This window comes from Leucopleurus acutus (genome assembly GCF_964270905.1).
Source record: "Leucopleurus acutus genome assembly, chromosome: 11".
Taxonomy (NCBI): domain Eukaryota; kingdom Metazoa; phylum Chordata; class Mammalia; order Artiodactyla; family Delphinidae; genus Leucopleurus; species Leucopleurus acutus.
The window spans coordinates 69,798,032-69,823,195 of NC_139152.1; the positions used below are offsets into that span (position 1 = coordinate 69,798,032).

At 34.3% G+C, this 25,164-nt stretch overlaps 1 protein-coding gene across 1 annotated transcript in view; it reads left to right on the top strand.

The window, feature by feature from the left end:
- The window catches only part of LRRIQ1 (leucine rich repeats and IQ motif containing 1), a gene marked incomplete at both ends in the record, with an annotated part of 173,926 nt that overhangs the window by 90,024 nt on the left and 58,738 nt on the right, over positions 1–25,164 (top strand). The window contains 5 exon segments of the mRNA XM_082850455.1: positions 1,017–1,136; positions 21,200–21,289; positions 21,941–22,062; positions 22,560–22,655; positions 22,916–22,998. Of these exon segments, the coding sequence (XP_082706581.1) occupies positions 1,017–1,136; positions 21,200–21,289; positions 21,941–22,062; positions 22,560–22,655; positions 22,916–22,998 (511 nt within the window).

Below are 25,164 nucleotides of genomic sequence, written 5' to 3' on the forward strand. Positions count from 1 at the left end.
AGTCAAATAAATCTATTTTAAAGTCACTTTAAATACCTTCTGTGTGGTTATGCCCATAGCACAAAATATATTTTTACATTTTTGGGGGAAGTTTCTTTTACTTCATATTTATTTGTTTTACAATTTTATTAAGCATGTGCACAGTTCCAAAATCAAATCTAAGCAAGGTGTATATTCAGAGACATCTGGCTTCTACTGTTTTCTATCTCTATAGGTAATAATTTTTAAAATTAATTTTATGCTTTATGCTTTCACTTTGTAAATATTAGCAACCACATGTATTTAAATATATAAGTTTATATAATGTATATTGTTTATTATATATTTTATATGGATTTTCATAGATAAATGGAGGCATGCAATACACATTTCTACCTGTGTTTTACACTTACTATATATCCTGGAGCTTACTCCCTAGCAGTGTATACAGATACTAATTTTTTAAAAACTCCAGTGTTCTTGGAATTATAGTTAGGAAAGCTCCAAGATTCCTCCAAGATTATTGAGGAATCTGAATGTTTTTAGTTCTATTATTATGTGCTTTGTTTATTTAAAGATGAAATTAGTTAATTGTTATGGACCAGGATACTAAGTCTCTAATATGGCCATTTATATATGTTGAAGTTTTCCTAAATGACTGTTAGTTTATTTTATACATAATCATTTGAAAATTAGCAAAATTGGTTTTCCTCTATATCTCTTTCTACTTAATTTAGAATGGGTCCCAGAGGAATTGTCAGATAATTGATTGGTTGACCTACATGTGCAGTTGAGGGAGTTTTAAAGATTCTTTTCTGCTTACCACAAGGAAAATCTCCTGAGATTCAGAGCTTTAGACACAAGCAGTCATTTAATTTATCTTCCAGTTTTAAATGTCACATAAAGTTCAAAAAACAGATTATTGAGCCATTAAACTAAGGTCTAAGATGTTTTATCTTCCTAATGGGATAACACAGAGAATCTGGTTTGGAGTTTGATCTATAACCTTGTATAACATGCTTTAAATTTTTGTTTAGGCAGTTTGGAAGGGCTTTCTTTTGCGAAAGAAACTGACAACAGCTCTAGAGGCTATTAAGAATGAAGAATCTGAAGAAGAATACGAAGAAATAGATTTAGAAGATTTTACATTTGATGAAGTAAGTGCCAACTACAACATATAGATATTGGTCTTAAAATATTTTAGTATACTATTTTGGAGCTAAACCTTTTTCTAAGGTTTTCGTCCTTTTAACACTGTGTTATAGATTTTTTTTCAAGTTGCACTTGAAAAAGTATGCTTCTAATTTTTTAACATCTTCATTTATGATACAAGCTTGTACAGTGTGTAAATGTGGTCATGGAATATTTACAAGAATTTGTGTGTATTCTTCAACCAGATTTACACAATGTTTTATCAATTATTCTTCATTAAATATAACTCTGAGCTTATTTATGCCCTGTTCAACAAATTTTAGTAGCTCTTTGTGGCCTAGCAAAATGAGGACAGCCTCCTTAAATTGTTATTCAAGTATTCAACAATAAGACAGCAAACTCTACAGACATATTTACCACTTCCCACCTGTGGCCTCCACATGCTCTAACCACATTGAGCACCTTCTTACTGTACCTTTTACGTCCTTAGTCTTGCTTATTCTGTTTCATCTTCTCTAGACAGTTAAACCCACATAACTACCACTAAGATTAAGGTAGAGGACATATGACTATCCCCAGAAGACTTCTCGTGCCTTCATAGTATTCATACCTCCATCATCATAGATTAGTTTTGCCTATTTCTGAACTTCCAAATAAGTGGAATCATCCAGTATGTACTCTTTTTTCATATAATATTATGTCTGTGAGATATACCTATGTGGTTGACTGTAGCTGTATATATACCATTCTTTTCAATATACTACTTTTAATCTATGATTTGAATATACCAATTTTTAAAAGTCTGTTCTACTTTTGGTGGATTATTTGTCACTGAGTTATTTCTAGTGTTGCCTATTATGACTAAAGACGCTATGAACATTTTTTTTTTAATAAATTTATTTATTTATTTATTTTTGGCTGCGTTGGGTCTTCGTTGCTGTGCGCGGGTTTTCTCTACTTGCGTCAAGTGGGGGCTACTCTTTGCTGTGGTGCGCGGGCTTCTCACTGCGGTGGCTTCTCGTTGCAGAGCACAGGCTCTAGGTGTGCGGGCTTCAGTAGTTGCAGCAAGTGGGCTCAGGTAGTTGTGGCTCACAGGCTCTAGAGTGCAGGCTCAGTCATTGTGGTGCAAGGGCATAGTTGCTCTGAGGCATGTCGGATTTTCCCAGACCAGGGATCGAACCCGTGTCCCCTGCATTGGCAGGCGGATTCTTAACCACTGCGCCACCAGGGAAGGCCAGCTATGAACATTCTTGTACATGCTTTTTGATGTGCATGTTCACATTTCTTTTGGGAACTGAATTTCTCAGCCATAACATTAACCTATATTTAGTAGCTAGCGCCTAACGGTATTCCAAAGTGATTGTATCAATTTACAGTCCTATCAGCAGGATATGAGAGTTTCAGAGGAGATTTATCCTCACCAACACTTTGTATTTTCATGTCTTTTTCCCCCCCCAATCCAGTAGGTTTGTAGTGGTATCTAGTTGTTTTAATTTCCATTTCTTTCATAACTAATAATGTTGAATACGTTTTCGTATGCTTATGGCCATTTGGATATCTACTGTTATGACATGATCAAGTGTTTGTGCTTTCTTTTAAACTTTAATTTTATTTTTTTTTTATACAGCAGGTTCTTATTAGTCATCAATTTTATACACATCAGTGTATACATGTCAATCCCAACCGCCCAATTCATCACACCACCACTCCGCCCCCCTCTCCCACCACTTTCCCCCCTTGGTGTCCATACTTTTGTTCTCTGCATCTCTGTCTCAAATTCTGCCCTGCAAACTGGTTCATCTGTACCATTTTTCTAGGTTCCACATATATGCGTTAATATACGATACTTGTTTTTCTCTTTCTGACTTACTTCATTCTGTAGGACAATCTCTAGATTCATCCACATCTCTACAAATGACTCAATTTCATTCCTTTTAATGACTGAGTAACACTCCATCATATATATGTACCACGTCTTCTTTATCCATTCATCTGTCGATGGGCATTTAGGTTGTTTCCATGTCCTGGCTATTGTAAATAGTGCTGCAATGAATATAGGACTGCATGTGTCTTTTTGAATTATGGTTTTCTCTGGGTATATGCCCAGTAGTGGGATTGTTGGGTCATATGGTAATTCTATTTTTAGTTTTTTAAGGAACCTCCATACTGTTCTCCGTAGCGGCTGTATCAGTTTACATTCCCACCAACAGTGCAAGAGGGTTCCCTTTTCTTCATACCCTCTCCAGCATTTCTTCTTTGTAGATTTTTTGATGATCCCCATTCGAACTGGTGTGAGGTGATTCCTCATTGTAGTTTTGATTTGCATTTCTCTAATAATTAGTGATGTTGAGCATCTTTTCATGTGCTTCTTGACCATCTGTATGTCTTCTTTGGAGAAATGTCTACTTAGGTCTTCTGCCCATTTTTGGATTGGGTTGTTTGTTTCTTTAATATTCAGCTGCATGAGCTGTTTATATATTTTGGAGATTAATCCTTTGTCCGTTGATTCATTTGAAAATATTTTCTCCCATTCTGAGGGCTGTCTTTTCGTCTTGTTTATGGTTTCCTTTGCTGTGCAAAAGCTTTTAAGTTTCATTAGGTCCCATTTGTTTATTTTTGTTTTTATTTCCATTAATCTAGGAGGTGGATCAAAAAAGATCTTGCTGTGATTTATGTCAAAGAGTGTTCTTCCTAAGTTTTCCTCTAAGAATTTTATAGTGTCCGGATTTACATTTAGGTCTCTAATCCATTTTGAGTTTATTTTTGTGTATGGTGTTAGGGAGTGTTCTAATTCCATTCTTTCACATGTAGCTGTCCAGTTCTCCCAGCACCACTTATTGAAGAGACTGTCTTTTCTCCATTGTATATCCTTGCCTGCTTTGTCATAGATTAGTTGACCATAGGTGCATGGGTTTATCTCTGTGCTTTCTATCTTGTTCCAATGATCTATGTTTCTGTTTATGTGCCAGTACCATATTGTCTTGATTAGTGTAGCTTTGTAGTATAGTCTGAAGTCAGGGAGTCTGATTCCTCCTGCTCCATTTTTTTTCCCTGAAGACTGCTTTGGCTATTCGGGGTCTTTTGTGTCTCCAAACAAATTTTAAGATTTTTTTGTTCTACTTCTGTAAAAAAATGCCATTGGTAATTTGATAGACATTGCATTGAATCTGTAGATTGCTTTGGGTAGTATAGTTAATTTCACAATATTGATTCTTCCAATCCAAGAACATGGTATATCTCTCCATCTGTTGGTATCATCTTTAATTTCTTTCATCAGTGTTTTATAGTTTTCTGCATACAGGTCTTTTGTCTTCCTAGGTAGGTTTATTCCTAGATATTTCATTCTTTTTGTTGCAGTGGTAAATGGGAGTGTTTCCTTAATTTCTCCTTCAGAAATTTCATCGTTACTATATAGGAATGCAAGAGATTTCTTTGCATTAATTTTGTATCCTGCAACCAAATTCATTGTTTAGCTCTAGTAGTTTTCTGGTGGCATCTTTAGGATTCTCTATGTATAGTATCATGTCGTCTGCAAAGAGTGACAGTTTTACTTCTTCTTTTCCAGTTTTTATTCCTTTTATTTCTTTATCTTCTCTGATTGCCATGGCTAGGACTTCCAAAACTATGTTGAATAATAGTGGTGAGAGTGGACATCCTTGTCTTTTTCCTGATCTTAGAGGAAATGCTTCAGTTTTTCACCATTGAGAATGATGTTTGCTGTTGGTTTGTCATGTATGGCCTTTATTATGTTGAGGTAGGTTCCCTCTATGCCCACTTTCTGGAGAGTGTTTATCATAAGTTGGTGTTGAATTTTGTCAAAAGCTTTTTCTGCATCTATTGAGATGATCATATGGTTTTTATTCTTCAATTTGTTAATATGGTGTATCACGTTGATTGATTGGTATGTATTGAAGAATCCTTGCACCTCTGGGATAAATCCCACATGAACATGGTGTATGATCCTTTTAATGTGTTGTTGAATTCTGTTTGCTAGTATTTTGTTGAGGATTTTTGCATCTATATTCATCAGTGATATTGGTATGTAATTTTCTTTTTTTGTAGTTTCTTTGTCTGGTTTTGGTATCAGGGTGATGGTGGCCTCATAGAATGAGTTTGGGAGTGTTCCTTCCTCTGCAGTTTTTTGGAAGAGTTTGAGAAGGATGGGTGTTAGCTCTTCCCTAAATGTTTGATAGAATGTACCTGTGAAGCCATCTGGTCCTGGACTTTTGTTTGTTGGAAGATTTTTCATAACAGTTTCAATTTCATTACTTGTGATTGGTCTGTTCATATTTTCTATTTCTTCCTGGTTCAGTCTTGGAAGGTTATACCTTTCTAAGCATTTGTCCATTTCTTCCAGGTTGTCCATTTTATTGGCTTAGAGTTGCTTGTAGTAGTCTCATAGGATGCTTTGTATTTCTGTGGTGTCTGTTGTAACTTCTCCTTTTTCATTTCTAATTTTGATTTGAGTCCTCTCACTCTTTTTCTTCATGAGTCTGGCTAATGGTTTATCAATTATTGTTTATCTTCTCAAAGAACCAGCTTTTAGTTTTATTGATATTTGCTATTGTTTTCTTTGTTTCTATTTCATTTATTTCTGCTCTGATCTTTATGATTTCTTTCCTTCTGTTAACTTTGGGTTTTGTTTTTTTCTTCTTTCACTAATTCCATTAGGTGTAAGGTTAGATTGTTTATTTGAAGTTTTTCTTGTTTATTGAGGTAGGCTTGTATAGCTCTAAACTTCCCTCTTAGGACTGCTTTTGCTGCATCCCATAGGTTTTGGATCGTCGTGTTTTCATTTTCACTTGTCTCTACGAATGTTTTGATTTCCTCTTTGATTTCTTCAGTGATCTCTTGATTATTTAGTAACGTATTGTTTAGCCTCCTTGTGTTTCTGTTTTTTATGTTTTTTTCCCTGTAATTGAGTTCTAATCTCATAGCGTTGTGGTCGGAAAAGATGCTTGATATGATTTCGATTTTCTTAAATTTACTGAGGCTTGATATGTGACCCAAGATATGATCTATCGTGGAGAATGTTCCGTGCACACTTGAGAAGATAGTGTAATCTGCTGTTTTTGGATGGAATGTTCTATAAATATCAATTAAAGCTATCTGGTCTATTGTTTCATTTAAAGCTTCTGTTTCCTTATTTATTTTCATTTTGGATGATCTGTCCATTGGTGTAAGTGAGGTGTTAAAGTCCCCCACTATTATTGTGTTACTGTCAATTTCCTCTTTTGTAGCTGTTAGCAGTTGCCTTATGTATTGAGGTGCTCCTTTGTTGGGTGCATATATTCTTATAATTGTTATATCTTCATCTTGGATTGGTCCCTTGATCATTATGTAGTATCCTTCCTTGTCTCTTGTAACATTCTTTATCTTAAAGTCTATTTTCTCTGATATGAATATTGCTACTCCAGCTTTCTTTTGATTTCCATTTGCATGGAATATCTTCTTCCATCCCCTCACTTGCAGTCATATGTGTCCCTAGGTCTGAAGTGGGTCTCTTGTAGACAGCATATATATGGGTCTTGTTTTTGTATCCATTCAACAAGTGTGTGTCTTTTGGTTGGAGCATTTAATCCATTTACGTTAAGGTAATTATCGATATGTATGTTCCTATGACCATTTTCTTAATTGTTATGGGGTTTTTTTGTAGGTCCTTTTCTTCTTCTGTTTTTCCCACTTAGATAAATTCCTTTAGCATTTGTTGTAGAGCTGGTTTGGTGGTGCTGAATTCTCTTAGCTTTTGCTTGTCTGTAAAGCTTTTAATTTCTCCATTGAATCTGAATGAGATCCTTGCTGGGTAGAGTAATCTTGGTTGTTGGTTCCTCCCTTTCATCACTTTAAGTATATCATGCCACTCCCTTATGGCTTGTAGAGTTTCTGCTGAGAAATCAGCTTTTAACCTTATGGGAGTTCCCTTGTATGTTATTTTTCATTTTTCCTTTGCTGCTTTCAATAATTTTTCTTTGGCTTTAATTTTTGCCAATTTGATACTGTGTGTCTCAGTGTGTTTCTCCTTGGTTTTATTCTGTATGGGACTTGCTGCACTTCCTGGACTTGGGTGGCTCTTTCCTTTCCCAATTTTGGGAGTTTTCGACTGTAATCTCTTCAAATATTTTCTCTGGTCCTTTCTCTCTCTCTTCTCCTTCTGGGACCCCTATAATGTGAATGTAGTTGTGTTTAATGTTGTCCCAGAGGTCTCTTAGGCTGTCTTCATTTCTTTTCATTCTTTTTTCTTTATTCTGTTCCGCAGCAGTGAATTTCACCATTCTGTCTTCCAGGTCACTTTTCCGTTCTTCTGCCTCAGTTATTCTGCTATTGATTCTTTCCAGTGTAGTTTTCATTTCATTTATTGTATTGTTCATCTCTGTTTGTTTGTTCTTTAATTCTTCTAGATCTTTGTTAAACATTTCTTACATTTTCTTGATCCTTGCCTCCATTCTTTTTCCGAGGTTCTGGATCATCTTCACTATCATTATTCTGAATTCTTTTTCTGGAAGGTTGCCTATCTCCACTTCATTATGTTGTTTATCTGGGGTTTTATCTTGTACCTTAATCTGGTACATAGCCCTCTGCCTTTTCATCTTGTCTATCTTTCTGTGAATGTGGTCTTTGTTCCACAGGTTTCAGGATTGTAGTTCTTCTTGCTTATGCTGTCTGCCCTCTGGTGGATGAGGCCATCTAAGAGGCTTGTTTAAGTTTCCTGATGAGAGGGACTGGTCGTTTGTGCATTTTTATGTAGGGTTGTACATCTCTTTTCTTATTGTCTTGTAGGAGTGCTATATATAATCTAAATACCTCTCTGTTTTCCCGTGCAAATATATTCCCTAAATTCTGGGGTTTCCCTTTTTTTTCTCTCTTTATGGTTTAGTTTGATGAACAGAATGTTTCTGTTTTAAATTAAAAACAAAAGTTTTTATTTGTGACATATAAGATATCTTTGCTTACTCAGGTCATTAACATATTCTAGAAACTTTATTATCTTAACTTTCAGCATTTAAGTCTGTGGTGCATCTGGAATTAAATTTTGCCTGCAGTGTGAATAAGAGGTCAATTTCCCTCCAAACATACACATTTGGTTATTTTGTTGACCCACAACCATTTGTTGTTTAGACCATACTTTTCACAATGGATTACAGTGGAGGCCTTTATTTAAATTCAGGAAACTCTGTGCATGGGTTCTCTTAATTTTTCTCATCATTCTGTTGTTTATTCTTATATCACTATTTCAATTTCTGTATAATTTATAATAAATTTTGTTATCTAGTCTAATAAGAGCTCCAACTTTGTTCTTCTTCAAGAAAGAACTGCTATTGCTACCGTTGATCCATTTCATTAATGTACGAATTTTAGAACCATCCTGTCAATTTGCACAATGAATGTTAGTATTTTCTCTAAGATTGCAAGAAATCTGTAAATCAATTTGGGAGAACTGATATTTTTAGAATATTACATTTTTAAATTCATGAACATAGAATATCTCATTTATTTAAGCCACTTAAAATCTCTGCCCATAAGAGCAGAGATTTTTTTTTCTTGTGCCTCTTATTTATTTTTCTTGCTTTATTGTCCTGACTACTACCTTCAGTAAAATGTTAAATAATGGTGATTTTAGCAGGCATCTTTTGCTAGCTCCTGGTCTCAGGCTGAAAGCTTTCCATGATGAAGTCAGATGTTTAATACATGTTTCTTGTAGAAACTCTATATTTGATTGAGTTACCCTCCTTAGTATCTTCTTACCTTTCTAAAAGTTTAATATGATGATGATGTTGATGATTCTATATATGATTTGGATTTTGTCAGATACTTTTTATACCTATAACATTGATTTTTAAAAATTAAACCTTGTATTCCTAGAATAAACCAACTTAACTATAATACATTATCTTTTTATATATCTCTGAATTTGATCTGCTAATATTTTGGTTAGGATTTTTGCATTTATATTCTAGAAGAAGCTGTGCCCATATATTTTCTTTCTTGTAAAACTCTTCAGATTTTGTTATCAAGGTTGTGTTGACCTTATATTTGATTAGGAAGTGTTTCCTATGTTTGATGTAAGATTGGAAGAGTTTGATGTAAGATTGATGTTATTTGTTTCTTAACAATTTGTCTTAGCACATAGTCTATTTGGGATAATATTACATGTGCACTTGAAAAGAATGTGCATTTTGCAGGTGTTATGGTTACTAAAATCTCAGTTACTTCAAGCTTGTTAATTGTGTTTTAAAGAATCCTTATTTTTAGTGATTTGGGGAGGTTTCTATCAGTTATTGACAGAAGAATGCTAAAATCTCTTCTTAAGATTGTGGGTTTCTCTAAATCAGTTTTTAGTTCTGTCAAATTTGGCCTCATACTTTGAGGATATGTTATTAGGGTATACATGTTTAGAATAGTTAAGTCATTGTATTACTGACACTTTTATAATGATAAAATTTCACTCTTTAACTCTAATTTCCCTCTTTAACTAATTGCCTTATTGGCCATTCCCTCCGATATTTTCATACTTACAGCAACTTTCTTTTGACTGGTAATTTTATAATATATTTTTTCCTAACCATTCCCATTAAACATCTCTGTTGCTTTTATATTGAAACTGTGACTCTTATACGAGTATACAGTTGGATTTTGCTTACTTTTATATTCCATTTTGATTTTTTATTAATATATTCAGACTTTAAATTTATTTCAGTTGAGAGTATAATTAGGTTTATATATTTCATCTTTCTGTTTGTGTTCCATTTGTCCTGTTAGTTCTGTGTTCCTTTTCTGCTTCTTTTTACCTTTTTTTCCCTTTAATCAGGTATTTTTGTTTTTCCTTTTTTTCTCACATTAGCTTGTTAATTTGTGGTTACCTCTTTCTATGCACTTCATTCCTTCCTGCATTATTATGCTTCCATCATTTTCTTTTACCTTAAGGACTTTCTTTAATATATATTTTAGTTCAGGTCAGTTTTTGATTGCTTGAAAATTTCTTTCACTTAAAACTTTGAAGGATATCTTCTTTAGATATAGAATTCCAGGTAGGCTTTTGGTGTTTGAAGATGCCATATTTATTATCTTCTGGCTTTCATAGATTCTATTGAAAAGTCAGTAATAAGTCTTATTTTTTCTTCTTTGAAGATACTTCTTTCCAAGTCTTACTCCCCAGACTACTTTTAAGGTTTATTTCCTGTATTTGTTTTTCAGCATGGGTGTGGTTTTCTTTGTATGTACTCTGCTTGGAGTGGGGGAGGTTATGTGGCTTCTTGAATCTGTGGTTTATGTCTTTCATCAGTTTTGGAAATTGCTTGGCCAGAGGTATTTCAAATATTTAATCTTTTTCATTATCTCTCTTCTCTGAGGTAAAGTAGGTCCAAAAACACATATGTTAGAATCCCTTACCATTTCTCATGTGTCTCTTAGACTCTTTTCTGAATTGTTTTCTTTTTTTACTTCTGTTTTAATTTGCATGTTTCCTACTGACCCATCTTGTAGTTCACTAATCATCTCTTTTATCTAATCATTTTTAGCCTATCTATTAAATTCCTAATTTCAGTTATTCTGTTTTTTAGTTCTGGAATTTCTACTTGATTATTTGTTGTAATTTCTAGTTATATATTGAAGTTTTCTATCATTTCCTGTATTTTCTTGAACATACTGAGTATGGTATATTCAAAGTTTTCTCGGTTGATTGCAACATCTGGATCACTTGTAGGTTTATTTCTATTGACAATTTATCTCTTGTATTGGGTTGACCAAAAAGTGCCTTCGGTTTTTAAGTAAAAATAAAGGACACATTTTTCATTTTCACCGAGAACTTTATTGAACAATGTATTTACCCTTTTGTTCCACTACCTTCTACCATTTTTCAGGCAACTTTATAATTCCATCTACCCAAAACTATTTATCTTTTTGAGCAAAGAACTGTTCCAGGTGCCTTTTACAGTCTTCCAGGGAATTAAAATTTTTTCCATTAAGAGAATTTTGTAAAGACTGAAATAAATGGAAATGCAAAGGTGCAATGTCTGGTGAATACGGCAGATGAATCAGAACTTCCCAGCCAAGCTGTAACAGTTTTTGCCTGGTCTTCAAAGAAATATGTGGTCTCACATCATTCTGATGGAAGATTATGCATTTGGTCTAATTAATCATCTGGTTTTTTTTGAAACGAGGTCATAATAGAAGACTCCCTTCCAATCCCATCATATACGTAACATCACCTTCTTTGGATGAAGACCGGCCTTTGGTGTGGTTGGTGGTAGTTCATTTTGCATGCCCCACGATCTCTTCCCTTCCACATTATTATACAGTATCCACTTTTCATCACCTGACACAATTTGTTTTAAAAATGGACCAGTTTAAGTAGAGAATCGCATGCAGAAAAATGGTCAAGAAGGTTTTTTTTCATTTAACTTACGTTGAACCCAAACATCAATGCTATTAACATAACCAAGCTGGTGCAAATGATTTTAAACGCTTGGTTTGGATATTTTGAGTTTGTTGGCCATCTCTCACGTGGTATAACATTGATTGTCCTCAATTAATGTCTCGATTTGATTGCTATCAACTTAACTGGTCTATCCAACCATGGAGCATCACCCAGGGAGAAATCTCCAGCACGAAACTTCACAAACCACTTTTGACACATTTGATCAGTCACAAAACCTTCTCCATACACTACACAAATCTTTTTTTGCATTTCAGTTGTGTTTTTACCTTTCTTTAAATAAAGCATAATATGCCAAAAATGTTGCTTTTTTTTCCATCTTCAATATTAAATGGTTACACAAAAATTCACCAATTTTGATTTTTTTTTCTTTAATGCACGCTGAAATGACAGCTGTCACAATACAATCTAACAAAATTGTTTTGAATGAAGTTAAGACAACTAAGCACTACTAGAGCCATCTTATGGAATAAAACGAACAAACCTTTTGGCCAACCCAATATTTTGAGTCAGCCAATTCTCTTTATTAGCATTTAGTCATTGATTAAGTATCAGACATATATGTAAAAAGTATAAAGGCACTGGAAGATGTTTTATTTCTCTAAAGAGGATTTAATTTTGTTCTGACAGGCAGATATTGTATAGACAGAGATCCTTTTGAGGCTTATTTTTAAGCTTTGTTAGGGCTGGTCTGTTTCTGGTTTCTCTTAGGGTTGAGCCAATATAATGTTTAAACTGAGAATGGGATATTTACCAGGTTACCTTCACCTTGTTTTTTCCTGAATTCTAATCCCTTTCTCCATAGCATCAAATGACTAAAGAAATTTCTTTTTAGCTTTTTAGCACACCAGCTATTGCTATTGCACTTTGAGTCTAGGTATCTCTCCAACACACATGCTACTTGGAATTTGCAAACATATGAAGGGTTTATTTTATACATGACTTTGAGCTCACAGTGGTTCTCTCCTCTCAGGGATCTTGGTCCTTCAATCCTAACTGCCTTGGCGTCCCTACACTTTAACCTCTGTCTCTTCATTCCAGTGAAACTGCTACAAGTAGGCCTTAGATTTCTGCTTGGCTTGTCTTTCCTGTTAATAAAATTGGGAATTTCCCTGAGGGAAAATGTGGCAGGAAATACAGGGTTCACATCCGCATGAGACTCTACTCTCTGAGATCTTAGCTTTTTAAGTCTTGACTGCTTCAATTGTTCTTGAGTACCTTCAGCTCCTTTTTTTTTTTTTTTTTTTTGGGATATGTGGGCCTCTCACTGTTGTGGCCTCTCCCGTTGCAGAGCACAGGTTCCAGACGCGCAGGCTCAGCGGCCATGGCTCACGGGCCCAGCCGCTCTGCGGCATGTGGGATATTCCCGGACTGGGGCACGAACCCTTGTCCCCTGCATCGGCAGGCGGACTCTCAACCACTGCGCCACCAGGGAAGCCCTCAGCTCCTTTTTTAATCCAATATTTATAGTTGTTCTCAGGCGAATCTTAATTCTAATTAAAGCTATACCAGAATAAAATGTCCAAAATGAAATGTTTATAAATATTTCAAGTCAGTGATTATTTTAAGTGTTTCAGACATTGTTCTCACCACAGTGAACAAAAGAGATAAAATCTCTGACCTCAGTGACCTTACATTCACTTAAGGTGACAGACAGTGAATAAATATATAAATATACAGAATACTAGAAGATATTGAAAATTGCTATAAAAATTTTTATAAGGAAGGTTAAGAGATAGAGCATAGAATCTGATTGGACTATCATGGGAGGCCTACATGAGGTGAAATATTTTTATAGAGATGTGAAAATAAAGTGAAGGGATAGCCATTGGGTAATGTGGTGCTGGGCTAAGTGGAGGGCAAGTATGGAAGCCTTGAAACAGGAACTTTTTTAGTATACTAAAGAAACAGAATATTTACAGTAAGTAGAACTGATTAGTTGTGGAGAATAGCCAGAGATAGGGAAGAAACAGAGAAATTGTCAGGGAACAGTTCACATAAAGCCTGTGATAGGAAGTCAAGAACTTTGAATTTTATTTCAAATGTGATAAAACATTATTATTGGGTTTTGAGCAAGGGAGTTAAATGTATTATTTGTTTTAAATGGATGAATTTGCTTGTAATACAGAGATTATAGTTTAGGGGAGCTAAGAATTAAAACTAAATACCAATTAAGAAGGTATTATTACTTTGCCTTCCTTTGACATATTTTTTACTCCCTTTTTTATGGCCATCACTTCATTTTAAAATCATCTTACAACTTCAGATGACATAATCAAATTACAAAAGTGTCCCTATATTTTTTGTTCTTTCTTTCTCTTACTTTCATCTTTACAACTGTAAGACATATCTAACCAGGACTTCCCTTTTATCACTTATTTAGGTCATAACAATAGTTGCCTTTGGTATAGTCTATACTTTTCTTTAAGATTTATCACAAGAGAGTTGTAGTGATATACATGTATTCAAACTTATATTTTCCTTCCCAGCCAACAAATACTGAATGTTTACAGTATGGTAGGTACTGTACTTGGTGCTAGGGTAGGTACATTGACAGATATAACATGGCCCCAAGTTTAGGAGATGTCAGAAATGTATTTGAATATTTTCAGCTATAAAAGAAGTAAATATAAAATTGTCTTAATAAATTAGCCTCAAACAAAAAGCCCGGATCAATCTGCCATGAAGTCTTTATATTGGTTTGTTGCCTCTCTTAAATGTGTTTTCATTTTACAGATGGTTAACCAAGGGGACACTGATAACGAAGGTCAATTTGTTTTCGTTTTTATTAAGCATAGTTTACCTTAATTTTTTAAGTGCCAAGAAATGTGAGGGATCTGAGATTGTATCCTGCATGCAGTCTAACAAGTTAGGCTGCCACACTTTCATGGATGCTGGCAGAAGAAATGAGACATTTATTACTTGTCACATCAGGCAGCAGAAGCCTCATGTTTTTATGTATTCCCTTTGCCCCCAGGTTCCATAGGCAGGAATTCCCCCTTAGGAATCTGGAAGCTTAGGAAACCCTATATTTTATAAAAGGCTGCTAGCAAACCTGTTCATCCTATGCTCCAGGGGAAGTAGTTATTTTCTTATACCAGACAGCAAACAAATTTTGCCTTCTGCTCCAGAAGGAATCACTCAAAGACAATATCTTCCAAGTCTGTTAGCTATATTAACATCCTTGGAAAGATAGTCCAGAACAGAAGATGTCATAAGTCATGAAGAAATGTTAGAGACCTATGGAAAATTATCTCCCAACAATATGTACCCTTCATGTGTACATGGCAAATTTTCCCACAAGTGCCCACTCCAGTGGCTACTCTGAATAATCTGACAGGGTCTAGGACAAAATCCATTAGGTTATCCTCATGATGCATTTAATGAAGGATACTATCAATATCCCAGGCGTTTCCTCTTTAAGTTTCTGTATTGACCTTCCCACTAGACTTGAGGCTTTAATCCAGGTACAGCTGGAAGTATCAGCTATTACAGACTCTTTTTGGGCCCGCAAGGAGGAAGTCAAAGGCAGTTCTGCCATCTAAAACAACCCTGGCCAGTGAATTGAAGCTGACTTGAATGCTCTCCAGGACCATAATGGTGTTTCCTTAAATGTTTGAAGGTGATCTATGACCAGGACACCTTCCAGGTGGCATCTGTCTGCCCCACAGGATGACTGAGAATGGGAGTGGGGAAAACATCCAGGCTGCACCCTGAGGATGTGTCAATCACGCTGGCCTGAGACATCCTATTAGGGAAAGGAAATATGTTTCATGCCCAGGAATGATCAGGAGAGAATCCAGAGTTGTCAAAATAGGACTGTATTATCCTCCATGTATTTTTTCATAATCATTACCTAGGAAGTAGCTGCAAGAGTATGATCCCTTTCTGGGGGCAGCCACATTAACAGATCAAATTGCCTTATTTAGGTATGTGGACAGAAGGAAGTGAGAGTGGTGAAGTCAGACTATTGTTGAGTACCTTTTGTGATAAAAGGCACATAACTGTCAGGCTCCATTGGTTCAGAAAACTGAAAACTTATACAGACAAATTTCAAGGGCCACAGTTATATGGCCAAACTTAGCTGATAGATAACCTGAAGATGTATCAAAAGTTGAGAATGGAGGAGAGGGTTTAGAAGGTGAGATTTGAGATTCATAATGGGCCAAATTTCCAAACCGTAAGGATTCTGAGGTGCTACAAAAGTTATCAAGAAGTGTTAGAAAGAATTCTTTTGAAAATGGCATGAGGCAGCTTGAGTAGAAGAGGAGAAAAGTATTAGGGCTCAGAGTTGGGGATGGTGAAGAATAAAAATGAGACCAAGACATGGCTTTTAGAATTTCTAAGACCTGTTCAACTCTAACTAACTTGTGGCTTACAGCAAATCTGATTCTAGTTTCATATGTCAAATGAAAGGATTATATTAGTTGGTATGAAAAATTTTGTACATACCTGTGCAAATAAACATGAATGTTATTCCCGGCTCTTCTGATAGCCTTATTTCCTAGTCTCTCAAAGTTGGATTATAGGATGATAATTTCTTCTCTGATAAAAAGTCAAATATATGTTTATCTGTTCAAATGTTCAATTGTGAGTACACAGTTACAAATTTATCTAAGTTCAAGTTTATTTTTAATGTGTAAGTAAATTTGATAATAGTCTTCTAATAAACAGAAAGCTTTCCAAATTCTCAATTGTAAGTTAACAGAAGGTTTTCTTAAGCAATAATTGAAATTTGTATAAATGTCCAGTAGTAAGCATGATATATTAATATACATTTTTTTAAACAGTAGTATATTTATAATCCTGGCCAATTCCTCCTGACATTTTGAGATTTTTTTCCTCAACATACTAGGTACTGCCAAATATAGTTGATATTAATAAGCTTGAACTCATATAAATCAGTAGTCTTGGTAACATTTTTGGTTGAGATTATGTAATTACTGAAAGTATCTTTAGCATTTTATATTAAACCTTCTATTTATGTCTCTAGAAATTTCCAAGAGACAGTGGTTCTGGAATCAGCTAACACAACATTGTAAAGCAACTATACTCCAAAAAAAATTAATTAAAAAAAAAGAATTGTTCTGGAATCTAACAAAAGTTTGTGACCTTATATTGAAAACCAAGAAAAAGTATTTTCAAAGTTTTCTGCACTTTTAGATATCAATTTAAAGAACTAATTTTTTTCCTCAAACTTCATGTAGCTTTTCCAAGGAAGAAACCTCCATCATCATCTATATGATACAGCAAAGAAATCACTGTGCTTTGTGGGACCTTGTCCTGCTGCAGAAAGAAAACAGCTGGAATCCCAGAGAGTATAAAAAGAGGTGGTTTGGCAGGTGTTTAAGAAAAAAAAATTGTTTGTTTATATAAAAACTAGTGCATAAGTCAGACTCCTTGCCTGGCATTACTAGTCCTTTTCCACAGTCACTCCTCAGATAGCATATTACTTTTAAAATTTCTCTTCGGGGCTTCCCTGGTGGCGCAGTGGTTGGGAGTCTGCCTGCCGGTGCGGGGGGCGCGGGTTCGTGCCCCGGCCCAGGAGGATGCCACGTGCCGTGGAGCGGCTGGGCCCGTGAGTCGTGGCCGCTGAGCCTGCGTGTCCGGGGCCTGTGCTCCGCAGCGGGAGGGGCCACGGCAGTGAGAGGACCGCGTACCGCAAAAAAAAAAAAAAAAAAAAAAAAAAAAAATTCTCTTCCAATTTTTTCATTGTGGGAAAGTACACATAACATAAAATTTACCATCTTAACCATTTCTAAGTGTGCATTCACTGGTATTAAGTATATTCATAAAGTTGTGCTACCGTCACCGCCATGCATATCCAGAACTCTTATCTTACAAAACTGAAACTATATACCTGTTAAACAATAACTCTTCATTCTCCCTTAATATCCTAATGTTATAAACACCTTAATTTGCATTTACACCAGCTTAACTTCAGTAGCATCCATGAATTATTCTCCTTTATAGCTACATCTCCACCCCTTTCAGTTGTTGATGTCACAAAATTGCATCTTTATACATTGTGTGCTCCAAACATAGACTAATAATTTCTCTAAATAGACTAGTATTTTAAATCATGTGGAGTTAACAAACCAAACTTTCAATAATACTAGCTTTTAAACTGAGAATTGTTTGTTTTTAAATGTATTAGTATCTTAAAAAGTGGAGTGAACAAACTGTTGTTACAATAATATTAGCTTTTATAATTTCCCATGTAGTTACTGAGATCTTTATTTCTTCATATGCCTTTTAATTGCTGCCTAGTATCCTGCCACTTCAACCTGCAGAACTCTCTTTAGCATTATTTTCAGGCCAGATCTAATGGTAATGAAATCTCTCAGCTTTTGTTTATCTGGGAGTGTCTTCAGTTCTTCCTCAAATCTAAGGACAGTTTTGCCAGATATAGGATTCTTGATTGGCAGTTTGTTTTTTTTTCTTTCAGCACTTTGAATATATCAGCCCACTGCCTTCTGGATGTCAAGGATGCTGATGAGAAATTGCTGATAATCTTGAGGATTCCTTGTACATGACAAGTTGCTTCTTACTTGCTCCTTTCAAGATTCTCTCTTTGTCTTTATCTTTTGAAAGTTTGATTATAATGTGTCTTGGTGTGGGGCTCTCTGAGTTCATCTTACTTCGAGATCATTGAGCTCCTTGGATGTTTATATTCAGGTCTATTATTGAATTTGGGAAACTTTTAGTCATTATTTCTTCAAATATTCTCTGTGCCCGTTTTTTTCTTTCTTCTCCTCTGACTCCCATGATGAATATATTGGTACATTTGATGGTGTCTCACAGGACCTTTAGGTTCTGTTCATTTTTATTCAATCTTTTTCCTTTCTGTTCTTTAGATTTGATAATTCCATTGCTGTATCTTCAAGTTCACTCATTCCTTTATCTGCCTACTCAGAGGCAGATCCCTCTAGTGAATCCTACCAGTGAATTTTAGTGAATTTTTCTTTTCAGTTATTATACTTTTCAGCTTCAAAATTTCTTCTTGGTTTCTTTTCAGGTTTTCTATCTCTTTATTGATATTTCCACTTTGTTCATAGATCATTTTCTCCCTTCTTTTAGTTCTTTGAACATATTTAAGACAGTTACTTTAAAGTCTTTGTCTAGTAAATCTGCCATGAGGTCTTTTTTAGGCGTAGTTTTGGTTGATTTTTTTCCTTTGAATGGGCTGTAAATTTTCCTGCTTCTTTGTATGCCTTGTGATTTTTATTTAAAGTTAGACATTGAATCTAATAATGTGGTAACTGTGGAAATAAGATTCTCTCTCTTCCCCAGTGTTTGCCAGGTTTTTTGCTTTTGTTTTTATTGTTTTTGTTTTTATTGTTTTAGGCTGCGTCTGCGCCAAGGATCAGCCTGAGTTGTAAACTCAAGGTCTTCTCATTTCTTTTCTAAGCCTGTGCCTTCCCTTGGGCATGTGTACTGACTTTCCCCCATATGTGCAGATGCTTTTGAATATCCTAGTCTTTTTTTTTTTTTTGTGGTACGCAGGCCTCTCACTGTTGTGGCTTCTCCCGTTGCGGAGCACAGACTCCAGACACGCAGGTTCAGTGGCTAGACTCACAGGCCCAGCCACTCTGCTGCATGTGGGATCCTCCCAGACCAGGGCACGAACCCGTGTCCCCTGCATTGGCAGGCGGACTCTCAACCACTGCGCCACCAGGGAAGCCCCATATCCTAGTCTTTTTTAAAATGAATATTCTACTCCTTAGTGTTTGTTTCCCAAAAAAGGAAAAAGAGGAAAATGAAGAGGGGAGGAGTTGGGGGAAGAACACCTGCCCTTTAAATCCTCTGGAAATCACTTAGTAGGTGGGGTAAATAGCCTTACAACAATAGGGGAGGTGCCACTCACTTCTTTGTACCTCTGAGATCAGAAGCAACACTCAACGGTCAGAGTACAGATCTCCAATCTTTGGAAGACAGTGTCCTCATTGTCCACCCTGGCTCCTGCAAACTGTGTGCAAGGTACTTCTAAAACGCATGAATAGCTGCCTGCCTTGGGGCTGGGGAATGGAGGATAGATAGCTGCAACTGTGCTAAGGGCTGACATTTACCAAAATTAACCACAATTTACCATCCAAGTCTTCCCCAGGACATCACAAGCCTTCAATAGACTCTAGAGTTCCAAAATGGTTACACTAGACAGATTCTGCCAGTTTAGTTGTTGTCTAGGTTGGGAGACAGGTTCCTGGTGCTCCCTACCCCACCATCTTCCCAGAATCGTCTGGCACATTGCCTTTCATAATATTGTCTCCACATCTTCTCTTCATTTTAGCAATTTTACAGAGTAAGAATACTAATTTAGTGATAGCTGATATGCCTTGGGCCTTGATCTTTCCTGGCATAAATATGAATTTTCCTTTATTTGTCATACAAAAGAAAGAATTTAGAAATCTGAGCCCTCCATACTGTTTGCAATTTTGCGTTAAATAGCTCTTCTTAAACCAGTTATATATTCTTAAACCAGATATAACTGGTATATAACTGTGATATATATGTTAATGATCTCTGTCTAGAAGGAACTGGACAATGTACTGGTGCACAACTGTATCCTTTTTACATAGATATTCAAATAACGTGAATCTGATTAGGTTTCCTAAGACTAAATGCTGTAAGTAATGGTCTGTCATTGCGCTGCTGGCCTGTAGTCAAGATGTCTTAGGCTTGCCTTTCCAATGGTTTTTCAAGTATAAGTGTAAGTGGAAAGTTGCATTTAGGTCTTCTCAGTTTATAGTCATTCCAGTTTTTAAAACATAAATATGTTTGATCATTTTAGAAACTTTTAAAAAACAAGTTCATTGGTATTATGATCATCCTTTTTTCTTAAAGATTCAAAAACAATTATAGAACCACAGAATATTATTTAAACCATATTAAATAATCCAAGTGAATAAAATTTAGATAATTATACCCTAAATTATACAACACGAGCATAGCTAATATATTTCCATTGTAGAATGATAAATTTGGAAATTACATAAATGGAATAAAGATGTTGTAAGATGAAGAGTGAAGTGACTTAAGATCATTTCAAAATTTATATTTTTATCATTCAAACTCTTGAACTAGAGAATATAATATCAGGAACCATGTTCTGTATATTGCCACAAAATTCTTTTTTCCATCTATTCAGAAAATTTGTGAAATGTTGAACTAAAGTTAAGTAAAAGCTATCTTACAGATAGTATTTACAGAAAATTGATACTAATATGTTAAAATACTATAAATTTTTGATGGTGAGGTTTGATGGAAAATATTATATTTTGCATAATAAAGAGCTAAAGGATTACTTCCCTCAGTTACATCTAGAGTTGGCTCAGAGTCATAGTTCTCAAACAGTTAAATACACTGAACAATCTGCACGTCTCATTTTTTAGAGCATGTGAGTACTCAAGGCTTTACTTTATTCCACTTGGGGATGAAAAATCTTATCCCATTTTTTAGAATGTTTGCATTAAACAGATACATAACATCTCACAGAGTGAGCAAGTAGCAGATTTTCCTCTAAATAAAAATGCTGAAATACTTTCTTAACATGTGTAGTATATAAGACAATTTAAAAGAATCTTTGTAAAAGTTATGCAAACTAAATTATGTACATTAATGTTATTATTTGTGCAGGCTGCCTTAGAGAAGGAATGGCTTGCTTTAGATTCCACCCGCTTCCCTTCACAAACACTGCTTCTTCCAAACCAGCTGCACTGGCCAAAGGTAACATGTCATGGAAACCTCTTAGTGCTCGATCTTTGCTCATTTCTTAAGGTTATGCTCTGCTGCAGTGATTAATAATACAATTTATTGACTTGAAAAACACAATTACTTTTAGAAGCCTCTGACTTCCTCCTCATCCCCAGATGTAATTTTTCATGTAGCTTTTCTTTCATTTGCTCCTGATTTTTTTCTTTATTTTGGATTTCTTTCAACACTTTATTTCACAGTAGCAAAAAAAAAAAAAAAAAAAAAAGATATGCTTCAGCTGCATAAAATCACTAGTTGACAGCACTTTAAAAATACAAAAATATGCATTAAAAGGGCAACAGCTGAAGATTCTCAGTCAGAGGTCAATGGACTGCAATATCTGTTATTTATTTGATAATCTTTGAAGTTTTTGTTTTCTGAATTTTTTTCATGATCTTTGCAATTAATCATTCTGTATATGCAAACTATACCAAAAGCATATCTCTCATGACTACAACAAAGGACATTTGTATGTATATTCCATAAATTTCATTTGATTATAATTTTTAATTTTTATGTGAGTTTTTCTTAGGCTACTCAGTAATATGCATGTAAAGTAATACAATACACATGCTAGATGTTTTTCAATTTATTTTATACTTACGTATATTTTTTTCTGATAAGTTCTCTGGAACCTTAAAATCTGATGATACTTCACTTAATTTACCAAGTCATCCAGCTCAAGCATGGCTGTGTAATGAGAAAGAAAATTTGTTTTCATCGGAACACACACAGTTTAATAGCAGGTAAGCTAAATTGCTGTTTTAGAGGATCAACCTCTAATGAATGACAAGAATATTATACTCTTTACAAAAGTAGTAAGATGATGAAAAGAGGTATGAATTTGTTAAAAATGTAATGATTTTATGGAGTTTTCAGTGTAAGTAATATGTGTGATGTAAGTTTATTAAAGCAAACACAAAACTTAAGTGTCAGTGAAGTAATGTTAACTGTTGTAAACAAGTGAACTTTTAAATATTGCTATATACGTAGAGATAAGGGTTAGAATAAAAATTCCAATGCTGTGTTTCTTTCAACGAAAGGATTGAAATATGCTTCAAGTAATTGAAATGTAAACATTTTAAATTAATGGCAGACTTTTATTACTTTTCAAGATAAAGTTTTTCTGTAACTTAAATGTATTTTATTTCCGAGTTTGAGACAACATAAACAGCTTGTAGTTTTAAAAAGTGCTGATATACTTGTGTTGATTCAGTTAAGTGTGGTTTTTTCTTATTGCTAGTTCAGAAAATAGAACCTTATCCAGGACACCTGAATCAAAGACCAGCAGAAAGAGTTTGCTAAAATCTGAAAAAGAAGAAAAAATTTCAGAAGAATGGTATGTGGTCGGTCTGTTTTACACTAAACTATTAAGAAATTGAGAAATTTTAAAATATCCAAAGCAGATATTTTTCAAGATTTCAAGAATACCTTTATTAGTTTTTAAGAAACCATACCTCTGTTAAATTACAGATTCTTAAATGGGAATTCAAATTTGTTTGTGTATGATATAATTCAGATATGTGTGTTTATATGTATGTGTATATATAAATATAGTCTGGGGATTTTTTGCCTTTATTAAATTTAATCTTTTAATAGGGGCTTTAAGGATATTTCTACTGCTCAGCAAATGCTGAAGAGAGCACAGAAAATGAAATCAAAGAAATTAAGGAAAAAATTAGGTGGGTAATCAATGATCTTTGCAAAACTATGTATCTGACATTAAAGATAAAATCTTTTAAACTATTTTTTAGCAAATTGTATTTAATGAGAATAGAAATGAAATGCACAGATATAAGAATGTCCAAGGTAATAATTCCATAAAAAAAGAACAAGAAAACTTAGAGAAAATTATGATATTACATTTAATGATTTATTATACTCTTAAATGCTATTTTCACTTTTGCCCTGTTCCTTAGCTACTTGGCTATTGATTATTCTATCTATTGTGCACTGAGAATTATGCTGTAATTGGTTTCGAAGCTGGTTAATCTCAGCAAATGTTGATTCTAAAGAGCGTCTGCTTCGTGTGATTATTCCTTTGTGTGTTTTTAAATTGCTTGATTATTCAGTAAATTATTTCTATAAATTCATCAGTTCCATGAATATCAGCTATGAAGACTTCACAACTTGACACTTTGGAAAAGGAGCACAGTGTATATCTTTTGTGATTATGCTGAACTTGTGAAATGTTCAAAGGCATCTTTTCTTCTATTCCATTTGCCAGGCTATTCAAATCATTTGTCTTTCTTTGGACACCTCTAATCATTTTATTAAAATTACTTAATATGTGGAGTAATTTATAGATGTCAGAGCACGAAATTGGTTGCTATGAATTTATAACCATAATTAAAACAATTTAAAATTATTTGTATATTTCATATAACTTTACATTTACTTAAAACTTTATATTTACTCATGGACTCATAGGCTCAATATAAGTAACATGACTTTTTTTTTTTAATCTGTTTTGAGTTTCTCTCACTCATCAGTTTCTTTTATAAAGATCTTAATGTCAGTGAAATGTTTCCATAAAAGTAACATTACTCCTGAGAAGAGCAAGGAATCTATATTTATCCTATAGTTCTAGTTTATATCAGCATACAAAGAAGCACTCAGATTAATTTTTATCTTTATTAATTTTTCTATTATTTTAATCAGTTCAATCATAGAATTGTAAGAAATATGTATATTTAATTTTTAAAAACAGAAATAAAAATAACCAAGATACTGTTGGTTTCTAAGTAATAACTGTTATTTGTTGGCACAGCACTTACTAGCCATTGATAAATTACTGATGACTCAGTTTTATATTCCTAAATGTTCAACTTTCCTTTTTTGGCATTATATTAGTGATATCTTAATTTTCCCTTTTATCTTTTTGAGATAACTATAATGTTTTTTGTTGTGTACTAAACGTTTGTCAACTTTAAAATATTGAAATTTTAAGCATTTTTAGAGAAAATGTAAATATGTGCTCTGTTTGTCAACTTGCTTTATGCCTCCTGTACTCTTGTAAACTCCTACTAAATTCATCAGGGCTCTGTGGTGGTTTCCCAGGGAAATACAACCCCAAACCCTTAATGAAGATGAGACTCTCAGTCCCAGGGAAGTGGAATTCAGTAAATCGGGGTAGTTTGATAATGTTATATTGCTTTAATATATATTTCTACTTATTTTCAACAGTATCAAAAACAATGTTTAAAGCAATGTTTTGAGAAAAATAAAAGTTACTGAAACTCCTGGGGCAAGTTCAAATACCAGAAGTGGCTTAAGAACTGATTCAGCCAACGTTCAACAAATAATTATTATTTATTTATGTTCAAGATCTAATTTCTTAAATATTTACAGCGTTTGCAATGTCTGTGATAGTGAAAGTAAGGAAACTTTTATCTTGTTGGAATCTGCCTCTGGAAATATATAGGTGTTTCTTGCTAATTCTTGTAACTGAAGGGTTTTTTTTAGGTTGAGTACATTTTTAATTGATCAGCATAGTAAATAATATTTTTTAGAAAAAGTTTAAGAAGGAATATATGCTCATACATAAAAGTCATTGCTTTAATGGCCAAAAATTAGACATAATTATTATGAAGCAAAAATTAAACCTCTTTTTATCTGTCACAAGGGGGCATGGTAGGGTAACAAATGAAAAAGGACATCCAAGTTAACAACCACATCTTAAATTTAACATTTTGACAGTGGTCATTAAGCATGACCTGTTATCTCTTCCCTCTTCCATCTCCCTCCCTCCCAAGAGGGAAGAAATATGGGAACATATGTATATGTATAACTGATTCACTTTGTTATAAAGCAGAAACTAACACACCATTGTAAAGCAATTATACTCC